We start from the raw sequence: 16,035 nt of genomic DNA on the forward strand, positions 1-16,035 counted from the left end.
TGCAGTGATGCATTGTCATTTTTTTTCTCTCGGTCCCACACGTTCATCTCCTCCCAGTGGCTCTTGTGATCTATTGGTTTTCTGCTCGACTTCCTCCTTTAAGTGTCACACACTGCTGGCAGAGGTTCAGACTTCTTGCCAGACTACAAAGCAGCTCCCTCTCATCGGGTTTCCTGAGGGGGATCAGCCGAACCCCGGCCTCCTTTATTCCACATGCGCTGTTGTTAGCCAGATAAAGGCAGCAGCCACAAATTCAAGACTTGACTTCCGAAATTCCACACTGAGGATCCTTTCAGTGTGAACGGGAGCGTGAGGAAACGTCTTCATTGTGAACACAGGTCTCAGTGGATGTGGGATTACCCTGTACTCATCTTTTCAGTGGGTGTCCTGTAGATTTATGGCCAGTAGACGTGCCATAATCTACCTTTAGTGCTCTGATGGATATTGCATTGAGATCAAGACTTTTTGTTTATTATTGGATTAATTAATTATTATTAGCTATATAGTATTTCACTAGTGCTTGTTGCCAACATAACTTACCAAAGCATTATGCATTAAATCAAAATAGTGTTCGTTAACTCACTAAAACACCAAAAAAAAAAAACTCAAATATGCTTCACTGTGATATCCAGACTCATATGCAGTGTTTGTGCAGTGAGTGAGCCGCGCGCTCGTTAACATTCTGTCCCGGCCAGCGCGCGCCGCGGCGCCTGCGCGCTCTTTTCACCCTGTCTCAATCCTCGATTCTGAAGAGAGGCAGTTGAGCTCTCTGTTCGTGCTATAACTGTCATGGATGGAGTAGAGAGGAGAAGATCAGCGGCTCAGAAGAGCGTTATGACAGATAGCGACATTACGCGAAAGTCGCGCATCCCTGAGCGCGTGACACTCAAGAAAGAGATCGGGCTGCTGAGCGCGTGCACGATCATTATCGGTGAGGAAACTTTTCAAGAACTTCTTGCCTTCTTCCTGCTGATTATTTATCATAGCTAAATCTAAACATGATCAAACTTATATAAATGTAGAAGAGCAGATTATGTGACTTTCATTATTTCGTTTAAAACTTATATGTAACTTATTAAAATACTTCTAACAGTTACCATAAGGTTTTAATGTTACTCAACTGATTTGACTCAACTACTGTATGTTGAACTACAACTCTCATCAGGGTTAAAACGTCTTAAAAAAGTTTTTTTTTTTTTTTAATAATCCTTTACTTCTTTAGTTAATGCATGCTGGGCCTCTTGAGATGAGTCTGTGCTTTTGGAAGAGACTGAATGAAGCTGAAGATTGTTCCCATTAACAGGCAGGAGTAAATTATTTATGCCTGCTGTTACGTAATGTCGTTGTAAGACACTTTGGGTCTTGAGAGAAGCTGCCAGGCATTGGGTTTATAGTGAGAAAGGGCCGATTACTCTACTGTTGTGTAGGAAAACTCACACAGCACGGTGCTGATGTTAACCAGAAAGTATAAAGTGAATTTCTGTATAGACATATCCCATCCATATTGGTATTTTCAAAAAATATAAATAATTTAAATAATTAAACTGTTTATTTTGTACATGTCGATTTTATTATTATATTTAAAGTGCAGCCCTGCATAAAATAATATGTGTTATATTATACTACGTTACCAAATTTCTTAAAATTCTGAAACCTAGATGTAATTTTGACTTTTTTACAGTATGGTAAAGAAAGTATGTAATTTAGTTCCAGTTTCTTTATTGTTGACTATCATTAAAGTCGCAATGAAATATGAAATAAAAAACTGTCATTTGTTTTGGAATATTTTGGTATTTTTTACAAATGACTTGAGCTTCATTATTATTATTATTATTATTTTAAATTCATGTGGCCTCATAATCTTTAAAGAGTAACTAAACCCTAAACCAACTTTTTTTAGTTAATGATCTGTAAGAATGATTCTTTATTAGTGCTGTTCATTGATTTTAGTAAGTTTTTTGACATTTGGATATAAAGTGTTTCAATACTACAATATATGGTGTAAAAACGTCTGAGTGCTGCCCTCTTCAGGTTGAACGGTGGCTACTGCAGTTGAATTTTCCTATTGGATGTTGGGTCCAAAAAAATGCCTCGTGACGTAAGCAGGTTCAAGTTTGCCACGCCCTTGTTACGATCTCACCGCACACTTTAGTTCGTCCCCTTTATCTCCATTGGGGTCTGCCCACTTTTCTTGCATTTTTCAAATATTGCCAGTGGGTGGAGTCAGGCTCTGACCAGGGGTTTAGTTACCCTTTAATTAAAAAAAAATACAAATTTCCTCCCCTTCTCGAAACGATCTCTCTTTACTTCCGGTCATATGATATGGCAGGGGTGGGTCCTGGGAAAAGATCGCAGCACTTCAAACCATCCAATCAATTCTCGATGAATGAATTCAAGTTCCTCCTTACCTTATTTCATTTCAGAAGCCGTTTCACTTGGAAATAATACAATCGCTACTTTCGTTTCATGGCAACTGTAAGCAATTAACCCTTTCCCCGCCATTGACGAGTTATCTTGTAAATTAAGAGAAAACATTGCCCTGACACTTTCCTGACGAGTTCTTACGGTAATCTGTAATTGCTATTATCCAATGGCTCTCTTACCCAATTTATAAAAAAACTGAATCTAAAACTAATTTTACGAATTTTAAACTCCTTGTATGTTTTGATATTCTGAATCTGATCTCTTTTCTTAAAAAAAAATTATTTTAGCTTTTTGCCCAATTTTAATATTTAATATTCATATTTAAGAGGTTATAAAAAGAGAACAAATGAAGATAGGTTAAAATGTTTTCCTGTTTTGTTTCTTTGTTTGAAAGCAGAGGGTCTGTTTTTTTTAATTTGATATATTTGTATGTTTATATTAGGGCGGGGCATAGATTAATCTTAGGGCTGGGCAAAAAAATTAATTTTTCAATTAATTGTTTTTTTAAAACGTGGTCGATTAAAAATCGATTCTCAAAGAGCAGAATCGATTTGTTTTTCATATTTATTTCCGCAAACATTGAACGAAGGAATGGAAGCATTTTAGATTTCGCAAGCAAGACTTGTGGCTTTTAATTTCTTTTTATTAATTACCCACTTGTAAACTGCTGTTCACTGTTATTTTGTATTAATATAGTATTTGTATTAAATCTATATTCATTGAGTTGAATCGAGAATCGAGTATAAAAACCTACCTGAGAACTTGAATCGAAAATGTAATCGAGAATCGGAATCGAATCGATTTGATAGCTTGTGAATCGAAATCGAATCGATCTGGAACATCTGAATCGATACCCAGCCCTAATAAATCTAGATTAATCTCATACAAAATAAAAGTACTTTTTTGCATAATATTTGAGTTTGTGCTGTGTGTAAATATTATGTATATTTAAACACACACACATACATATATATACAATTAAGAAATAAATGTTTTATTTATATATAGTTTTTTATTTATATATAATATAGAATTTATAAAAATATAAATACATGTATATAAACATGTAAATGTTTCTGTAATACATACATACATACACATATATATATATATATATTTACACACAGCACAAACTCATATATTATGCAAAAAATAACTTTTATTTTGTATGAGATTAATCTAGATTAATCTATGCCCAGCCCTAGTTTATATATTTATAGAAGAACATTTTCCTGGAAAGCATTTTGTGAAACTTTTGAGAAAAAAATCACAAAAAATGAGTCAAATTATTGTAAAGAATTATCAACTTGCAAAAAAATGTGTGTTTAGTAATATTTATAAACAGCAAATAGTTGTACATTTTTTTATATCATGTTAATTTAAAGTGACCTTTTAATATATATTTAATATACATTTCTTTCAGGTAATATTATTGGCTCAGGAATCTTCATCTCTCCTAAGGGAGTTCTAGAGCATTCAGGTTCTGTTGGATTGGCATTGGTGGTGTGGATGTTAGGAGGAGGCATAGCTGCTCTGGGTTCTCTCTGCTACGCTGAACTAGGGGTCACCATCCCTAAATCTGGTGGTGACTATTCCTATGTCACAGAGATTTTTGGTGGTCTTTTTGGGTAGTGCTCATTTGTTTTGATTTTAAAATAAATATTTTAAGAAGAAATGTCTTTTATGTCCAATCCTCTATCTATATGTTACGTTCTAGGTTTCTGCTGTTATGGAGTGCTGTATTGATCATGTATCCCACTACACTGGCAGTCATTGCTCTTACTTTTTCCAACTATGTGCTTCAGCCTGTTTTTCCATACTGCGTTCCTCCATACATGGCCACACGCATGCTGTCCACCATCTGCATATGTGAGTGCTCGGATTCATTTATTCACATATTATAATACATTTATATGATTTATACTATCTCTGCCCAAAATGGCCAAGCATTAATTGACTTTAAAGTGAATTAAAATCATTAAAATAAAAATATTTGTCATAAATGTACTCTTTATCTCCGATCCTTTTTGTTGTGAAAGTTTATTATGATGGCAGTTTTGCTTGCTGGTTGTTGGTAAAAGCATTGCTTTTGTTTGAGTATAACAACAATGACTCAATCAATCTTAAAATTTAGGGGCACAAATATGAGTCACTGAACCTTCAACTTATATAAAAAATAAAATAAATGTGTAGTAATAATAAATAAGTATGCATGTAGCCGGATGAGATTGCATTTGAAGTGATGGAGGTGGCAAAGGCGATAGCATGTGATTACTGCATTAGCTCTCATTATTCAATCCTGTACTGTGGAGTTATTCACACAAACCAAAACGGCAACAACAAAGAGCTTAGGAAAACGCAAGGCGCTCCATCTTTTCACAGACCTGCACTTTGCCCCCAGTTTTTGTTGGGTCTCATTGAAAGCTATTTGTTCAATTGAGCATAAACACCGGCAACATTTTTCTTTGGTAGAGAAGGAAAGTGAATATTCGTGTTAAAGAAAGCGAGAAAGTGCCTGTGACATTGATTGATGAGCCAGTGTAATTACAATTCTACCCTGTTTTTCCTGTAACATTCCCACATTTGTGTTAAGCTAATCCTACATCCTTTATTTCCGATGGCAACAAGTCATGTTTCACCGGAGTTTACATTAGCTACATTCTGAAAATAATATACCTAAAACCAGGCAATAAGAAATGTATTTGTATGTTTTTGTAGTGTTTTTGACGTGGGTGAACTGCCACAGTGTGCGTTTAGCCACACGGATCCAGGATGTGTTTACAGTGGGGAAGCTTCTGGCGCTTGGACTCATCATTACTGTGGGTCTGATGCAGATTTATGGAGGTGAGAACATCAGATAGATATTGAGATATGATGCTGTGATCATTTACTCTCTGTCAGTCGTTAGTGGAGAGATGCACCGATACAAAATGTATGTGCCGATACAATATTCGATTATTTAGAATGACATATAACCATAGCCTACCGATAGATACCGATAGTTTTATTTCTTATTCATTGTTTCAGTTATGTTGTGAAATCCTAAAAGTACAGAGTGTACAAACTGCAAATCTGTTGTCTTTTTGACACACTATGTTCTTATGCGTTTCCATCCTCTTTTGATCCGGACATGATCATCGGCTCTTTTTAAGTAATCTGCAAAAATGCTTTTATCTGCCGATACTGATTATAGGCCGATATATCGGTGCATCCCTAATTTAAACTGTTATGTTTTTGGAAGGTCAGAGAGATATCAAGGCCATTGTAATATTGTTTTTTCCAGTCTTATGAAATCTAACTTCTGTTTGGGGTCTCAGATATATAGTAACACATGAATAAATGCAGCACAGCAGTATATTCCTGGCATTTATTTGTGTATTTTCTGCAGTGTCTGCCATGGACAGTCACATTGAAAGTTACTTATATACTACTTTATGCTTATCAGGCAGTGTTCGAATTATGTCAAAGCTTATGGGGGGTCCCCTAGCTAAGCCCCACCCCTCTGCCAAGCCTCACCCCCTCATTATAGGGTCGCTGTAATTTGACGAAGTAAGATGTGATCCTAGATCAACAATCATCTGATCCTAGTTTTTTAATCAAATAAACCCCAAATTACCCTTAACTCAAACCCTAAACATTTTTACCCCTCAAATTAGTGTGAAACCATGGCAAGGCCAGAAATTTTAAACAGAATAGGGGTGAAATAGGGTGGACCACAATGCCTACTCTCAAATTACATAATTTTTCTATATAGTATTGGTTAAATGGATTAAATTGCGTTTTTTAAATCATAGATCGAATAATTTTCGGATCAGCAAATAAAATAAAATAAGAACAAATTAAGAAATTATGAGCATATAAAAATAGAAAAGAACAAAGTTACAAATAAAGTTAGATCTAACAGTAGTATTTAGGTACATAAATAGAATCAAATAAACATCAACACTGTCGTCTTTATTATATAAATTAAATATAATTACAATTTTTATAGATAGATTTTTTTATAGATAGATAGATTTTTATAGATTTTCCTTTGTTTTCTGTTGTTTAATTAATATAAATGACAGAAGCAGATAAGAACTGCTACTTTCAGACCAACACAATCTGACTTCTTTCTGAACTGTTTGCTCTCACTTTAAGACATATAACTGAATGTTTTTATGAGAATAGGTGCCAAGACTGTGGTATTTCGAGATAATTTTGTGTTTGCATGCTTTAGAAACGCACGTCTCCGTGCGTCCGCTTATGAGTGTGCGTCCATTTGAGTATGTGTGCGCGTCATTGTCTGTGCGCACACACAACATCTCACTTTAACATCTTGCGCTCAAATTGTTTAAAATCGCTTGCATGTTAACATTTGCAAGGTTTAAAAAACACACATGCAAAAGATAAGCTTTCTATAAATAGTTATTTCTGAATGATGCATATTTGAGCGATTAGTATTAAAGATAATTTATTATCATTTATGTGTGATTTCTTCTGCTTTCCCAATAAAATATGTTGTGTTTCTTTTGACTTGGTGGACCAGCTGTCAATTTGAGTGTGTAGCCTCGCCACTGTTATGAAATAATAGAATAAAGAATAAAAACCCTAACCCTAAAGATTACTAAACATTCTTACCATCACTGAGGTGAAAATAATCAACACGCAGACAGAGACATTAACTCGTCTGTCAATTCCTCCAGAAAACAGCATGAGGCGCACTTGCAAGTTTATATTTATTTCAGACAGAAATCATTTGAATTAGTTTATTGCGAAATTGGGACAAATAACGGACAGTAGCCTATCGCTTTGTGACAGCGCAACATGAGAATTTTAAATTCATGTAGTATTTTAATTTTAATAAAAACCAGGGGACCCCCACTAATTTATATTTTTGTGCTTTATGGGGGTCCCTCAAGGCTTATAGCAGGTCCGGGACCCTCCCAGACCCCCTCAATTCGAACACTGTTATGAGTACATGGCAATGTTGTACTGAAATTATAGAAGGTTTTTTATGCTTTTTTAAAGTTTCGTGGACAGATAACAGTGTTGTCAAAACTATTTCTATTTACAATTATCCATAAAAAATGTGTTTAAGCATGCAGTATTTAGTCAGTATTTAGTAATTTCACATAAGGTCTAAAAACGTACTACATACTGAATGTGCATGACCTCACTATATTCACAAACCTGTGTGTTTGTAGGTTACACAGAGCTAATGGTTTTTATCTCCTTTTCAAATGTTTGCGTTTTCAGGCCCCAAAACACAATTCTTGTGTAAATAAACAGCCAAAAATGCATACAAATTTCCATGGGGGACTTTAAAAATGGTGTCGTGTAACATCCTCTAAAATATTAAATTTAGGTTTTCACTCAATTATTTGTAATATTTATTATATAAATATTTGCCTTATAGGAGTATTATGTAAAAAAAATAGTGCATTATAAGGAAATTATTATTACTAATTGGCTAAATGGCTGTTTTTTGGAAATGGCCTGTTACTGACTGATCATTTTAAAATGCGCAAATATTTATTGAGTAATCATCAAAATGTATATATTTTTCTATCATTAATAAATAATATTTAACAAACATCATCTGCTTTGACAATATTTATTATTCATTCATTTTTTTTGTGTTTAGGTAATTATGAGAGCCTGACTCCACAGGTGGCATTCACGTTTACTAAACCTCCATCTATAGGACAGATTGCTTTGGCTTTCTTACATGCCTCCTTCGCCTTCAGCGGCTGGAACTTTCTTAACTACGTCACAGAAGAAGTGGTGGATCCAAGGAGGTTAGCTTCATTTTGTCATTAAAACTTGGTTTGGTAAAAGTTATTTTGATGGAAAAATATTATTGTGTCACTTTCAGGAAATGTCATTTTTATCTACTATAAATGTATTACTACTGGCATAAAAAACAACTTTATTCAATCACATTATTTGTTTATTACTCAGTAGCATAATTTAAAATATGCTTTTTTAAGTGTTTTTCACAGGACAAATCATTTTATGTATGTAATTAGGGCTGGGCAAAAAAATAGATTTTTCGATTAATCGTTTTTTAAAACCTGGTCGATTCAGAATCGATTCTCAAAGAGCAGAATCGATTTTTTTTTCTTCATATTTATTTCTGCAAACATTGAACGAAAGATTAACGTTAATCGAATTACTAGTCTTCTTCACTAGATAGTCACCATCTTTTGTGCCTTGAGCGATGTTATCTAGGAGAGAGAGGGGAACCTGTCGTTCATTCATTCAGTGCTTAAAATGGTGGTTTCGGGTGCTTCATCGATTTTATTAATTACCCACTTGTAACCTGCTGTTCACTGTTCTTTTATTAATATATTCTATTAATATAGTATTTGTATTAAATCTATATTCATTGAGTTGAATCGAGTATAAAAACCGGCCCAAGAACCGGAATCGAAAATTGAATTGAGAATCGGAACGATTTGATAGCGTGTGAATCGAAATCTAATCGATCTGGAAAATCTGCATCAATACCCAGCCCTACATGTAATCAAAAATTTATGTAAACAAATTAAACATAAAAATAAGAACATGTGCTGTTAAACTGGACAGTCATGCTGATACAAAATCTAACAGCACAACTTTACATTTTATAAACTGTAAAAAGTTGATTTAACTTAAAAAATCACTTCAGTTGATAACACCTTAAAAATGTAAGTTTATTCATCTTAACATTTTCACCTAAAGTGATTTTTTAAATTGAATTGAGTTGATCCAATTTTTCACTTTTTACAGTACTGTTTTACAAAAGAAATAAATAATAGTAATAAAAATATGCACTTTAAATACAGTATAAAAATGGGAAAATAATTTCATATATTGGCAAATACTCGTACATTAATGAAGAAATAGTTTATTAATTGTGTCCTATGTTATTTTTGTGCTATTGTTGTTTTTAGGAATCTGCCTCGAGCCATATACATCTCTATCCCACTGGTGACCGTGGTGTATACTCTCACAAACATCGCATATTTCTCTTCTATGTCTCCCGATGAGCTTCTGTCCTCCAATGCAGTGGCTGTTGTAAGTCCTGGCCTTTGACTCATCAGCTCTTGACATGACTTTACATCACTTTAAAGTTTTAAATCTGCTGATGCTTGCTTTAGACTTTCGGTGAGAAACTTCTCGGCGCGTTTTCCACTATCATGCCAATCTCTGTGGCTCTCTCCACCTTTGGGGGCATCAATGGTTACCTCTTCACCTCCTCCAGGTGAGCACATTACCTGCTGTGTCTGATCATTTACTCTGACTTTATGTTGTGAAATAAATAAGCCTGTATTCAATTCAAAATCACATTATGATCAGTGATAGATATGTAAGAAACAGTAAAGTTTAATGTCTTTGACTTTGACCTGAACTGGATGAAAGTCTTCAAATGCATGAATCCAGACAAAAATCCGGAAACTAGCATAAGGAATATTTTATTGTGGACTATTCTTATAATACTTTTTTTGATGCTTCGTGTCATTTTTTTAAGCTCAACAAACATAGTTATCAAACACTTAATGCAGAATTGTATAGAAAAGAAAGTGAACATTCTGCAAAATAATTTGATTTGTGTTTTACTCATGAAAGATTTGGAACAAAGTGAGCTATAGTGAACAATAACATCATTTTAATTTTTGCATTTTACAATTTCCTATAAAAGTTAATTTAAGACAGCCACTTGTGATGAAATGTATAAAAACTGACATAAATGTAATAAAAAATTGTGTTTTTTGTGTGGTCACATACAGGTTATGTTTTTCCGGGGCGAGGGAAGGACATTTACCCAGTCTTCTGGCTATGATCCACTTTAAGAAATGCACACCAATCCCCGCTCTTCTTGTCTGTGTATGTCACATTATCTTTATAGGATTTCAAAGTACAATATTTAAGATTTTTGCACTAGAATATCCAAGAACACTGTGTTATATTGTTTATAAAACTTAATTTTATTACGTCATCCATTAAAATGATTTGTGTGTCCTATAACTCCCATCTGGGGTGGGCAATATGAGCAAAATCTTATATCACGATAGGATTCTGTTTATATCATGATAACGATATGCATCACGGTAGAGTTTTCTTTTTCTTTTAATAAGGTTTTTATGTTATTAAAATCTTTAATACCATAAAATGTTCATAATTCTTGTTACAAATATCAACATTTTTTTTTAAAAGCATAAAAAGAAGACTCAAGCACACTTAAAATAAATTGTTAGCGATGAAATTAAGATAATAAATAATAACAATTATATCATAATTATTAATATAATTATTAATAATAACAATTATAAATAATATAATAATTATTTTACAATTTTCTACCTTTAATATAATTATTATTAATTTAATAATTATTATATTAAAGGTAGAAAAGTGATTTAGTCAAGAGGAGTGAGAGATTTTCTCTCAATGCTGTTTGATTTACATGAGTGACAAACAGGAGCAAAATTAGGTCACTTCCCCTTCCAGACCAAAGTTCGGATCTAATATACTGTTACACATACATTTACCTTTTCAGCTGTTTACTTTCTCTTAAGATCTAAATGGTAGTGTTTATGAGGATACTTGCATAATCGGGAATTTTGACGCATATAGGTCAATAAAGCGGCTTAGAATCACTTGTTTTAAAACTGCGGTGCTTAAATCATGTACAAAAGTTACGTTTTGATGACCACATGCTCAACAACATAATGTGAGTGCCTAACCTCGATAGAGACGATAGTCCAAAATCTCAACCGGCTGAGAAATTTCTAACAGTTTATAGTACCTACCCGTTCATTGCCCACCCCTACTCCCATCATTCCATGCTCTTTAACAGCGTCATCAAGCTACACAGTTGTTGTTGTTGTTTAGCGACTTCTAGCTGTGAAACTGACATATTGTGCCTTTCATATGACAAGTCAGTTTTTGTTAGTAACAAACATCTCTCTCTCTCTCTCTCTCTCTCTCTCTCTCTCTCTCTCTCTCTCTCTCTCTCTCTCTCTCTCTCTCTCTCTCTCTCTTTTAGTGCACCGCCACAATTGTAATATTGTGCATTGGAGAAACGCACAATCTTATAAACTATGTGTCTTTCATCAACTACCTCTCTTATGGAGTCACCATTGCTGGTCTGCTCTACTACAGATGGAAGAAGCCAAACTTATACAGGCCTATAAAGGTATTATTCATTTATATTTAAGTAATGTAATGTTTTTGCTTTAGGCTTTTGATACCAACATTAAGTTTCATTAACAATTATGAAACTTTCTTTTAAACAGTCCATTTATATATTATATTAAAGGTGCAGTGTGTAAATTTTAGCAGCATCTAGTGTTGAGGTTGTGAATTGCAACCAACGGCTTATTCCACTGCTCACCCCTCGCTTTTGAAACACATAGAGAAGCTACGGTAGCCGTCATCAGACAAACATGTCATCGTCGGAGACAACTAAGTAAAAAACATGTCCGTTAAGGGCTTCTGTAGAAAAATGGCGGCACAAAACGACGACTTCCATGTAAGGGGACCCTCAGTGTAAGTAGATAAAAAGGTCTCGTTCTAAGGTAATAAACACATAACGGTTCACTATGAAAGGTCTTTATACACCCCATACAATATAGTTTTGTATATTATTTTGCATTTCTGTCAAGAGATCCTTCTGAAAATTACACACTGCACCTTTAAGCTTTATGAAGTCAAGATCATTCAAGTGAATCAATGGATTTAGACAGTTCATGTAAATATCTCCATGCTGTTTTTAAATCTGTTATATAACGATGCTGTTTTCTAGTTTTGTTGGTTGTATGCATGCAAATATATCAATTCAGTCGGACCCCACGACTAAGATCCTGCTCTTATTTCAATAAACTTCACCTTATGCTATGTTATTAACGGATTAAACCTTCTGATGTCATTTATGTTTGTTGACAACCAAGTTCTTTGCTGTTAATTCTGTTTCATGCCTTGCCTCTGCCCCCTATTTGCAGTGAAGTGTTTTTTCTCATTACGGTCTTTATTTCTCTATGTATACTTATGTGGTCTGTGAAGGTGTCAGACAGCCAGTGCGCTTTACTCTATTTGGTTTCCTGTGGTTTGGGCTTTGTCCTGTCTTGATCTCACCTTTTGTGCTCAAGTCCGACATAAATAAATGTTTCTTTGGGCTCCCATAAATATGACCTATAATTACGTTTTAAAGTTAAAGGGACACTCCACTTTTTTTTAAATATGCTCATTTCCAGCTCCCCTAGAGTTAAACATTTGATTCTTACCGTTTTGGAATCTATTCAGTCGATCTTCGGGTCTTGCCGTACCACTTTTAGCATAGCTTAGCACAATCTATTGAATCTGATTAGACCATTATAACCAAAGAGTTTCGATATTTTTTCCTATTTAAAACTTGATGCAATGATATTATGCAGTGCCCAAAAATAGTCCCCTTGGTAACTTTCAATAGCAGGGGACTATTTTCGAGCACTGCGTAATCTCATTGCACCTGCTGCAGCCATGGTACAGCAGCAAAGTCCTTGATCATAACGCCAGTTTGAGAGTATAGTTCCTAGACATATTGGCCTAGAAAATTGAAACTTTAAATTTTTTCATCAGTCTTAGTACACGATAACTTTGGTTATTTTTGAGTGGATGGCAAGCCATGGAAAGACAGTTCAGAAGTTGATTTCAGCTCTTTAGTGTTTGTTCACTTTTATTTGCTTATAGACAAAGATAAATTCACACATATCTGCCTTTGATTATTTTATCAACTTCTCTGATGGCAAACACACACACACACACACCACATGCACACAAACAGACAAGAAGTGCCTAATCATTTCTCATTTGCATATTCCACATTTTATCCTAAGTGTTTTAATGCAGTGACTTGCACTGGTCTTGACTTGGTCTCGGCCTGTCTTGGTCTTGGTCTTGTCTCGGTCTCGACCCTTTTAAGTCTTGGTCTTGTCTCGGTCTCAGCCTGTCTTGGTCTTGGTCATGACTTGGCCTTGGTTTAGGTGGTCTTGACTACAACACTAATACACGGTGAAGTTTTAATACAGTTTGGATGTTCGTTTACACGCAACAGTGTTTTTGGGGTCCTGAAAATGCGAAACATTTGAAGATGGGTTTCAAAGCCCAAGTTTTTAAACTGACTTCTTGCTGTCTCTGTGTAAACTATGTAAAAGTGAATCTGTGTTAACGTTAACTTCATGTGCTAGTTATAATTCAGTGTATAGGCATGTGTGAGTATAAACAAAACAACAATGAATGCTTAGCTACTCAGTTTATGAACACTTCCCCAACCAATTTGTATATATTTTTGTAATCTATCGCTCTGTAGAAGAGTTTGTATGTGCGCAGGCGTGTTTCTTTACGATGTTACCTCGCCATCTGCTGGCCTGAAAGTCTTTGCGGCTGTTTGACAGTGCTGTCATGTGTATGTAAAATTTTTCAAAAGCGTAAAGGCATTTTTGTTTTGTTTTTCACTACATCTTTGTTGTATAACATAGCCTCATTCCTGTTGAAAGCTTAGTAATGAGGAGGAAATTTGTCTTGATTCAGGAAATCAATAAGGTTTTATTTTCTGGACTCTACAGGTGAATTTGCTGGTTCCAGTCTGTTACCTGCTATTCTGGGCTTTGCTGTTGGGTTTCAGTTTACATTCAGAGCCTCTTGTGTGTGGAGTTGGGTTGGTCATTATGCTCACTGGAGTTCCTGTATATTTCCTGGGAGTTTACTGGAAAAACAAACCAAAATGCATATATAACTTCATTGGTAAGTAATGTGATGTTATATTAATACTATATAAAATGCATATACATTACTGTTGCATTATATTTTTAAATATAATTACTCTGTGTATTCTTTTTTACAGAGTGGGCTACATACGTGGGACAAAGAGTATTTTTCGTTGTCTTTCCACAATTTGATCCTATTGAAGTGACACCAGAATGGACGGACAAATCTTCCCTCGCAAGCAAGGCTTCTGGACCTTTTTGAATTTGTATTATTTTAAACGATACACAATGGCTTTTCACAATTGCCAGGCTTGTAGTGGTAGTAAAAATGAAGTGTGGATCGTGTTTGCACGAGTGTCTGTTTCTAGAGGTTTAAGTAGAGCAGTTTCAGAAATGATGGATTGTATCTTTACATTGCTTGATTTTTGGATAGACCGGTATCTTTCAGGATCTGAACATTGGATTCTGTGTTTTAAAAACCCTAGAACTTGGGACTGGGGTTCATTTACGAGTTTTGACACTTACAGTGTCTCTTTTGTATAATAATTTACATGTGAGGCCTTGCCAGCAAAATAACCATTTAAATACTTTGCCTCATTGATGTAAATATATTTTTCTCAAAGTTACTAACCGTTATTTTCAATATATACAGTGTTGGTCTTCATCTTGTTACATGATGGGGTTATACTGCTTTTATAATTATTACAGAAGAAGAGGTTTCAAAATCAATTGAAAGGATACGATCTTCTGAGGATACAAATCATTTATTTCCATTTAATTTGTATGCTAATGGGCATTAAATATAATAAAATTAATTTAGTGAGGTTTTGCTATAGACCAAGAAAAATGAAATACATCAGCTCTCTAAGCATGCACTACAGTGTAATTTTACAGGAATATTTGAATAGTTGCCCCCCAAAATTATTGAATGTCCATGCTGTTTGTTTCCAAGGGCACATTTTTAAGAACAAGAATTGTATGGACCATATTTATAACAATTTTTGGTGTTTTTTGTCTTTTTAAAGTTTGGCGGCCTGTAGTCTCCATTGCTTTAAGGAAAAGAGCAGCGTAAGCATTATTAAAACCTTTTGTTTTGAATCCTGAAGGAAAGTCAGTATATAATGAATATATCATGGCAGAATATTTATTTTTAACAATTACTAACTATACACTTTTGCTTCTCAGGAAGTTTTAATTTGTATTAATGTTGTTTAGATATTGTTTTTTCTATATTAAAGAACATCTCTTATTTTAATAATAACAAAATGTTCAGAATGTTTAGAGATTCAATCATTGATTTGTGGCATTTAATAATGTATTGGTAAATAATAGACTGTCATACTTAACCACTTGACTAAACCAACAAAAACACACAATTTGATGACGTACATTACTGTAAACTGTTTAAATGGCATTCAGAGACCTTTGTGCACCAACCTGAAAACCCCCAAGCAATTTCAGACTGTAAGTGTGAATACAGTCAGGTCACTCTCTTTACATTTATAAGATAAACGTTTATTAATATGTACATATAATGTTGCAAAATCTCTCTGTTTAAAATGATACATAATAAATTATAGATTATATATTCTGATCTGGTAATTTAATTAATGTAACATAAGCATAATACAATTGTCTTAAAGGGTGACACAGTGTGGTAAACACATCAGTAATATCAGTTACAGTACAATTAATAAAATGTAAATTGAATTCATTTTTAGAAATGTAACCTTTAAATGCTCTAACAAATCTAATGGCAATTCTGACATAAACTTTATGAAGTAAAAGGCACTGCTGGGATTCGAACCCAGGATCTCCTGTTTACTAGACAGGCGCTTTAACCAACTAAGCCACAGCGCCAGTACGCTCGAGTAGGAAAATAAAGTTTATAACGGTAAAT

The 16,035-nt window shown here is 34.2% G+C and overlaps 1 protein-coding gene and 1 non-coding gene across 2 annotated transcripts; one reads left to right on the top strand and one right to left on the bottom strand.

Moving 5' to 3' along the window:
• The first annotated feature begins 655 nt into the window (after positions 1 to 655).
• Positions 656 to 15,705, top strand: slc7a10b (solute carrier family 7 member 10b). The gene is made up of 11 exons (XM_065292312.2): positions 656 to 931; positions 3,848 to 4,052; positions 4,142 to 4,293; positions 5,143 to 5,268; positions 8,051 to 8,204; positions 9,342 to 9,465; positions 9,549 to 9,652; positions 10,179 to 10,275; positions 11,438 to 11,587; positions 13,995 to 14,172; positions 14,273 to 15,705. Exons 1-11 carry the CDS (start codon positions 790 to 792, stop codon positions 14,395 to 14,397), a joined length of 1,557 nt encoding a protein of 518 aa, XP_065148384.1. The 5' UTR covers positions 656 to 789; the 3' UTR covers positions 14,398 to 15,705.
• Positions 15,706 to 15,921: 216 nt separating this feature from the next.
• Positions 15,922 to 15,995, bottom strand: trnat-agu (transfer RNA threonine (anticodon AGU)). The gene has a single exon. It is a non-coding gene; the product is annotated as a tRNA-Thr (tRNA).
• Positions 15,996 to 16,035: the final 40 nt, after the last annotated feature.

The sequence above is a fragment of the Paramisgurnus dabryanus genome, chromosome 23 (assembly GCF_030506205.2).
Source record: "Paramisgurnus dabryanus chromosome 23, PD_genome_1.1, whole genome shotgun sequence".
Taxonomy (NCBI): Eukaryota; Metazoa; Chordata; class Actinopteri; order Cypriniformes; family Cobitidae; genus Paramisgurnus; species Paramisgurnus dabryanus.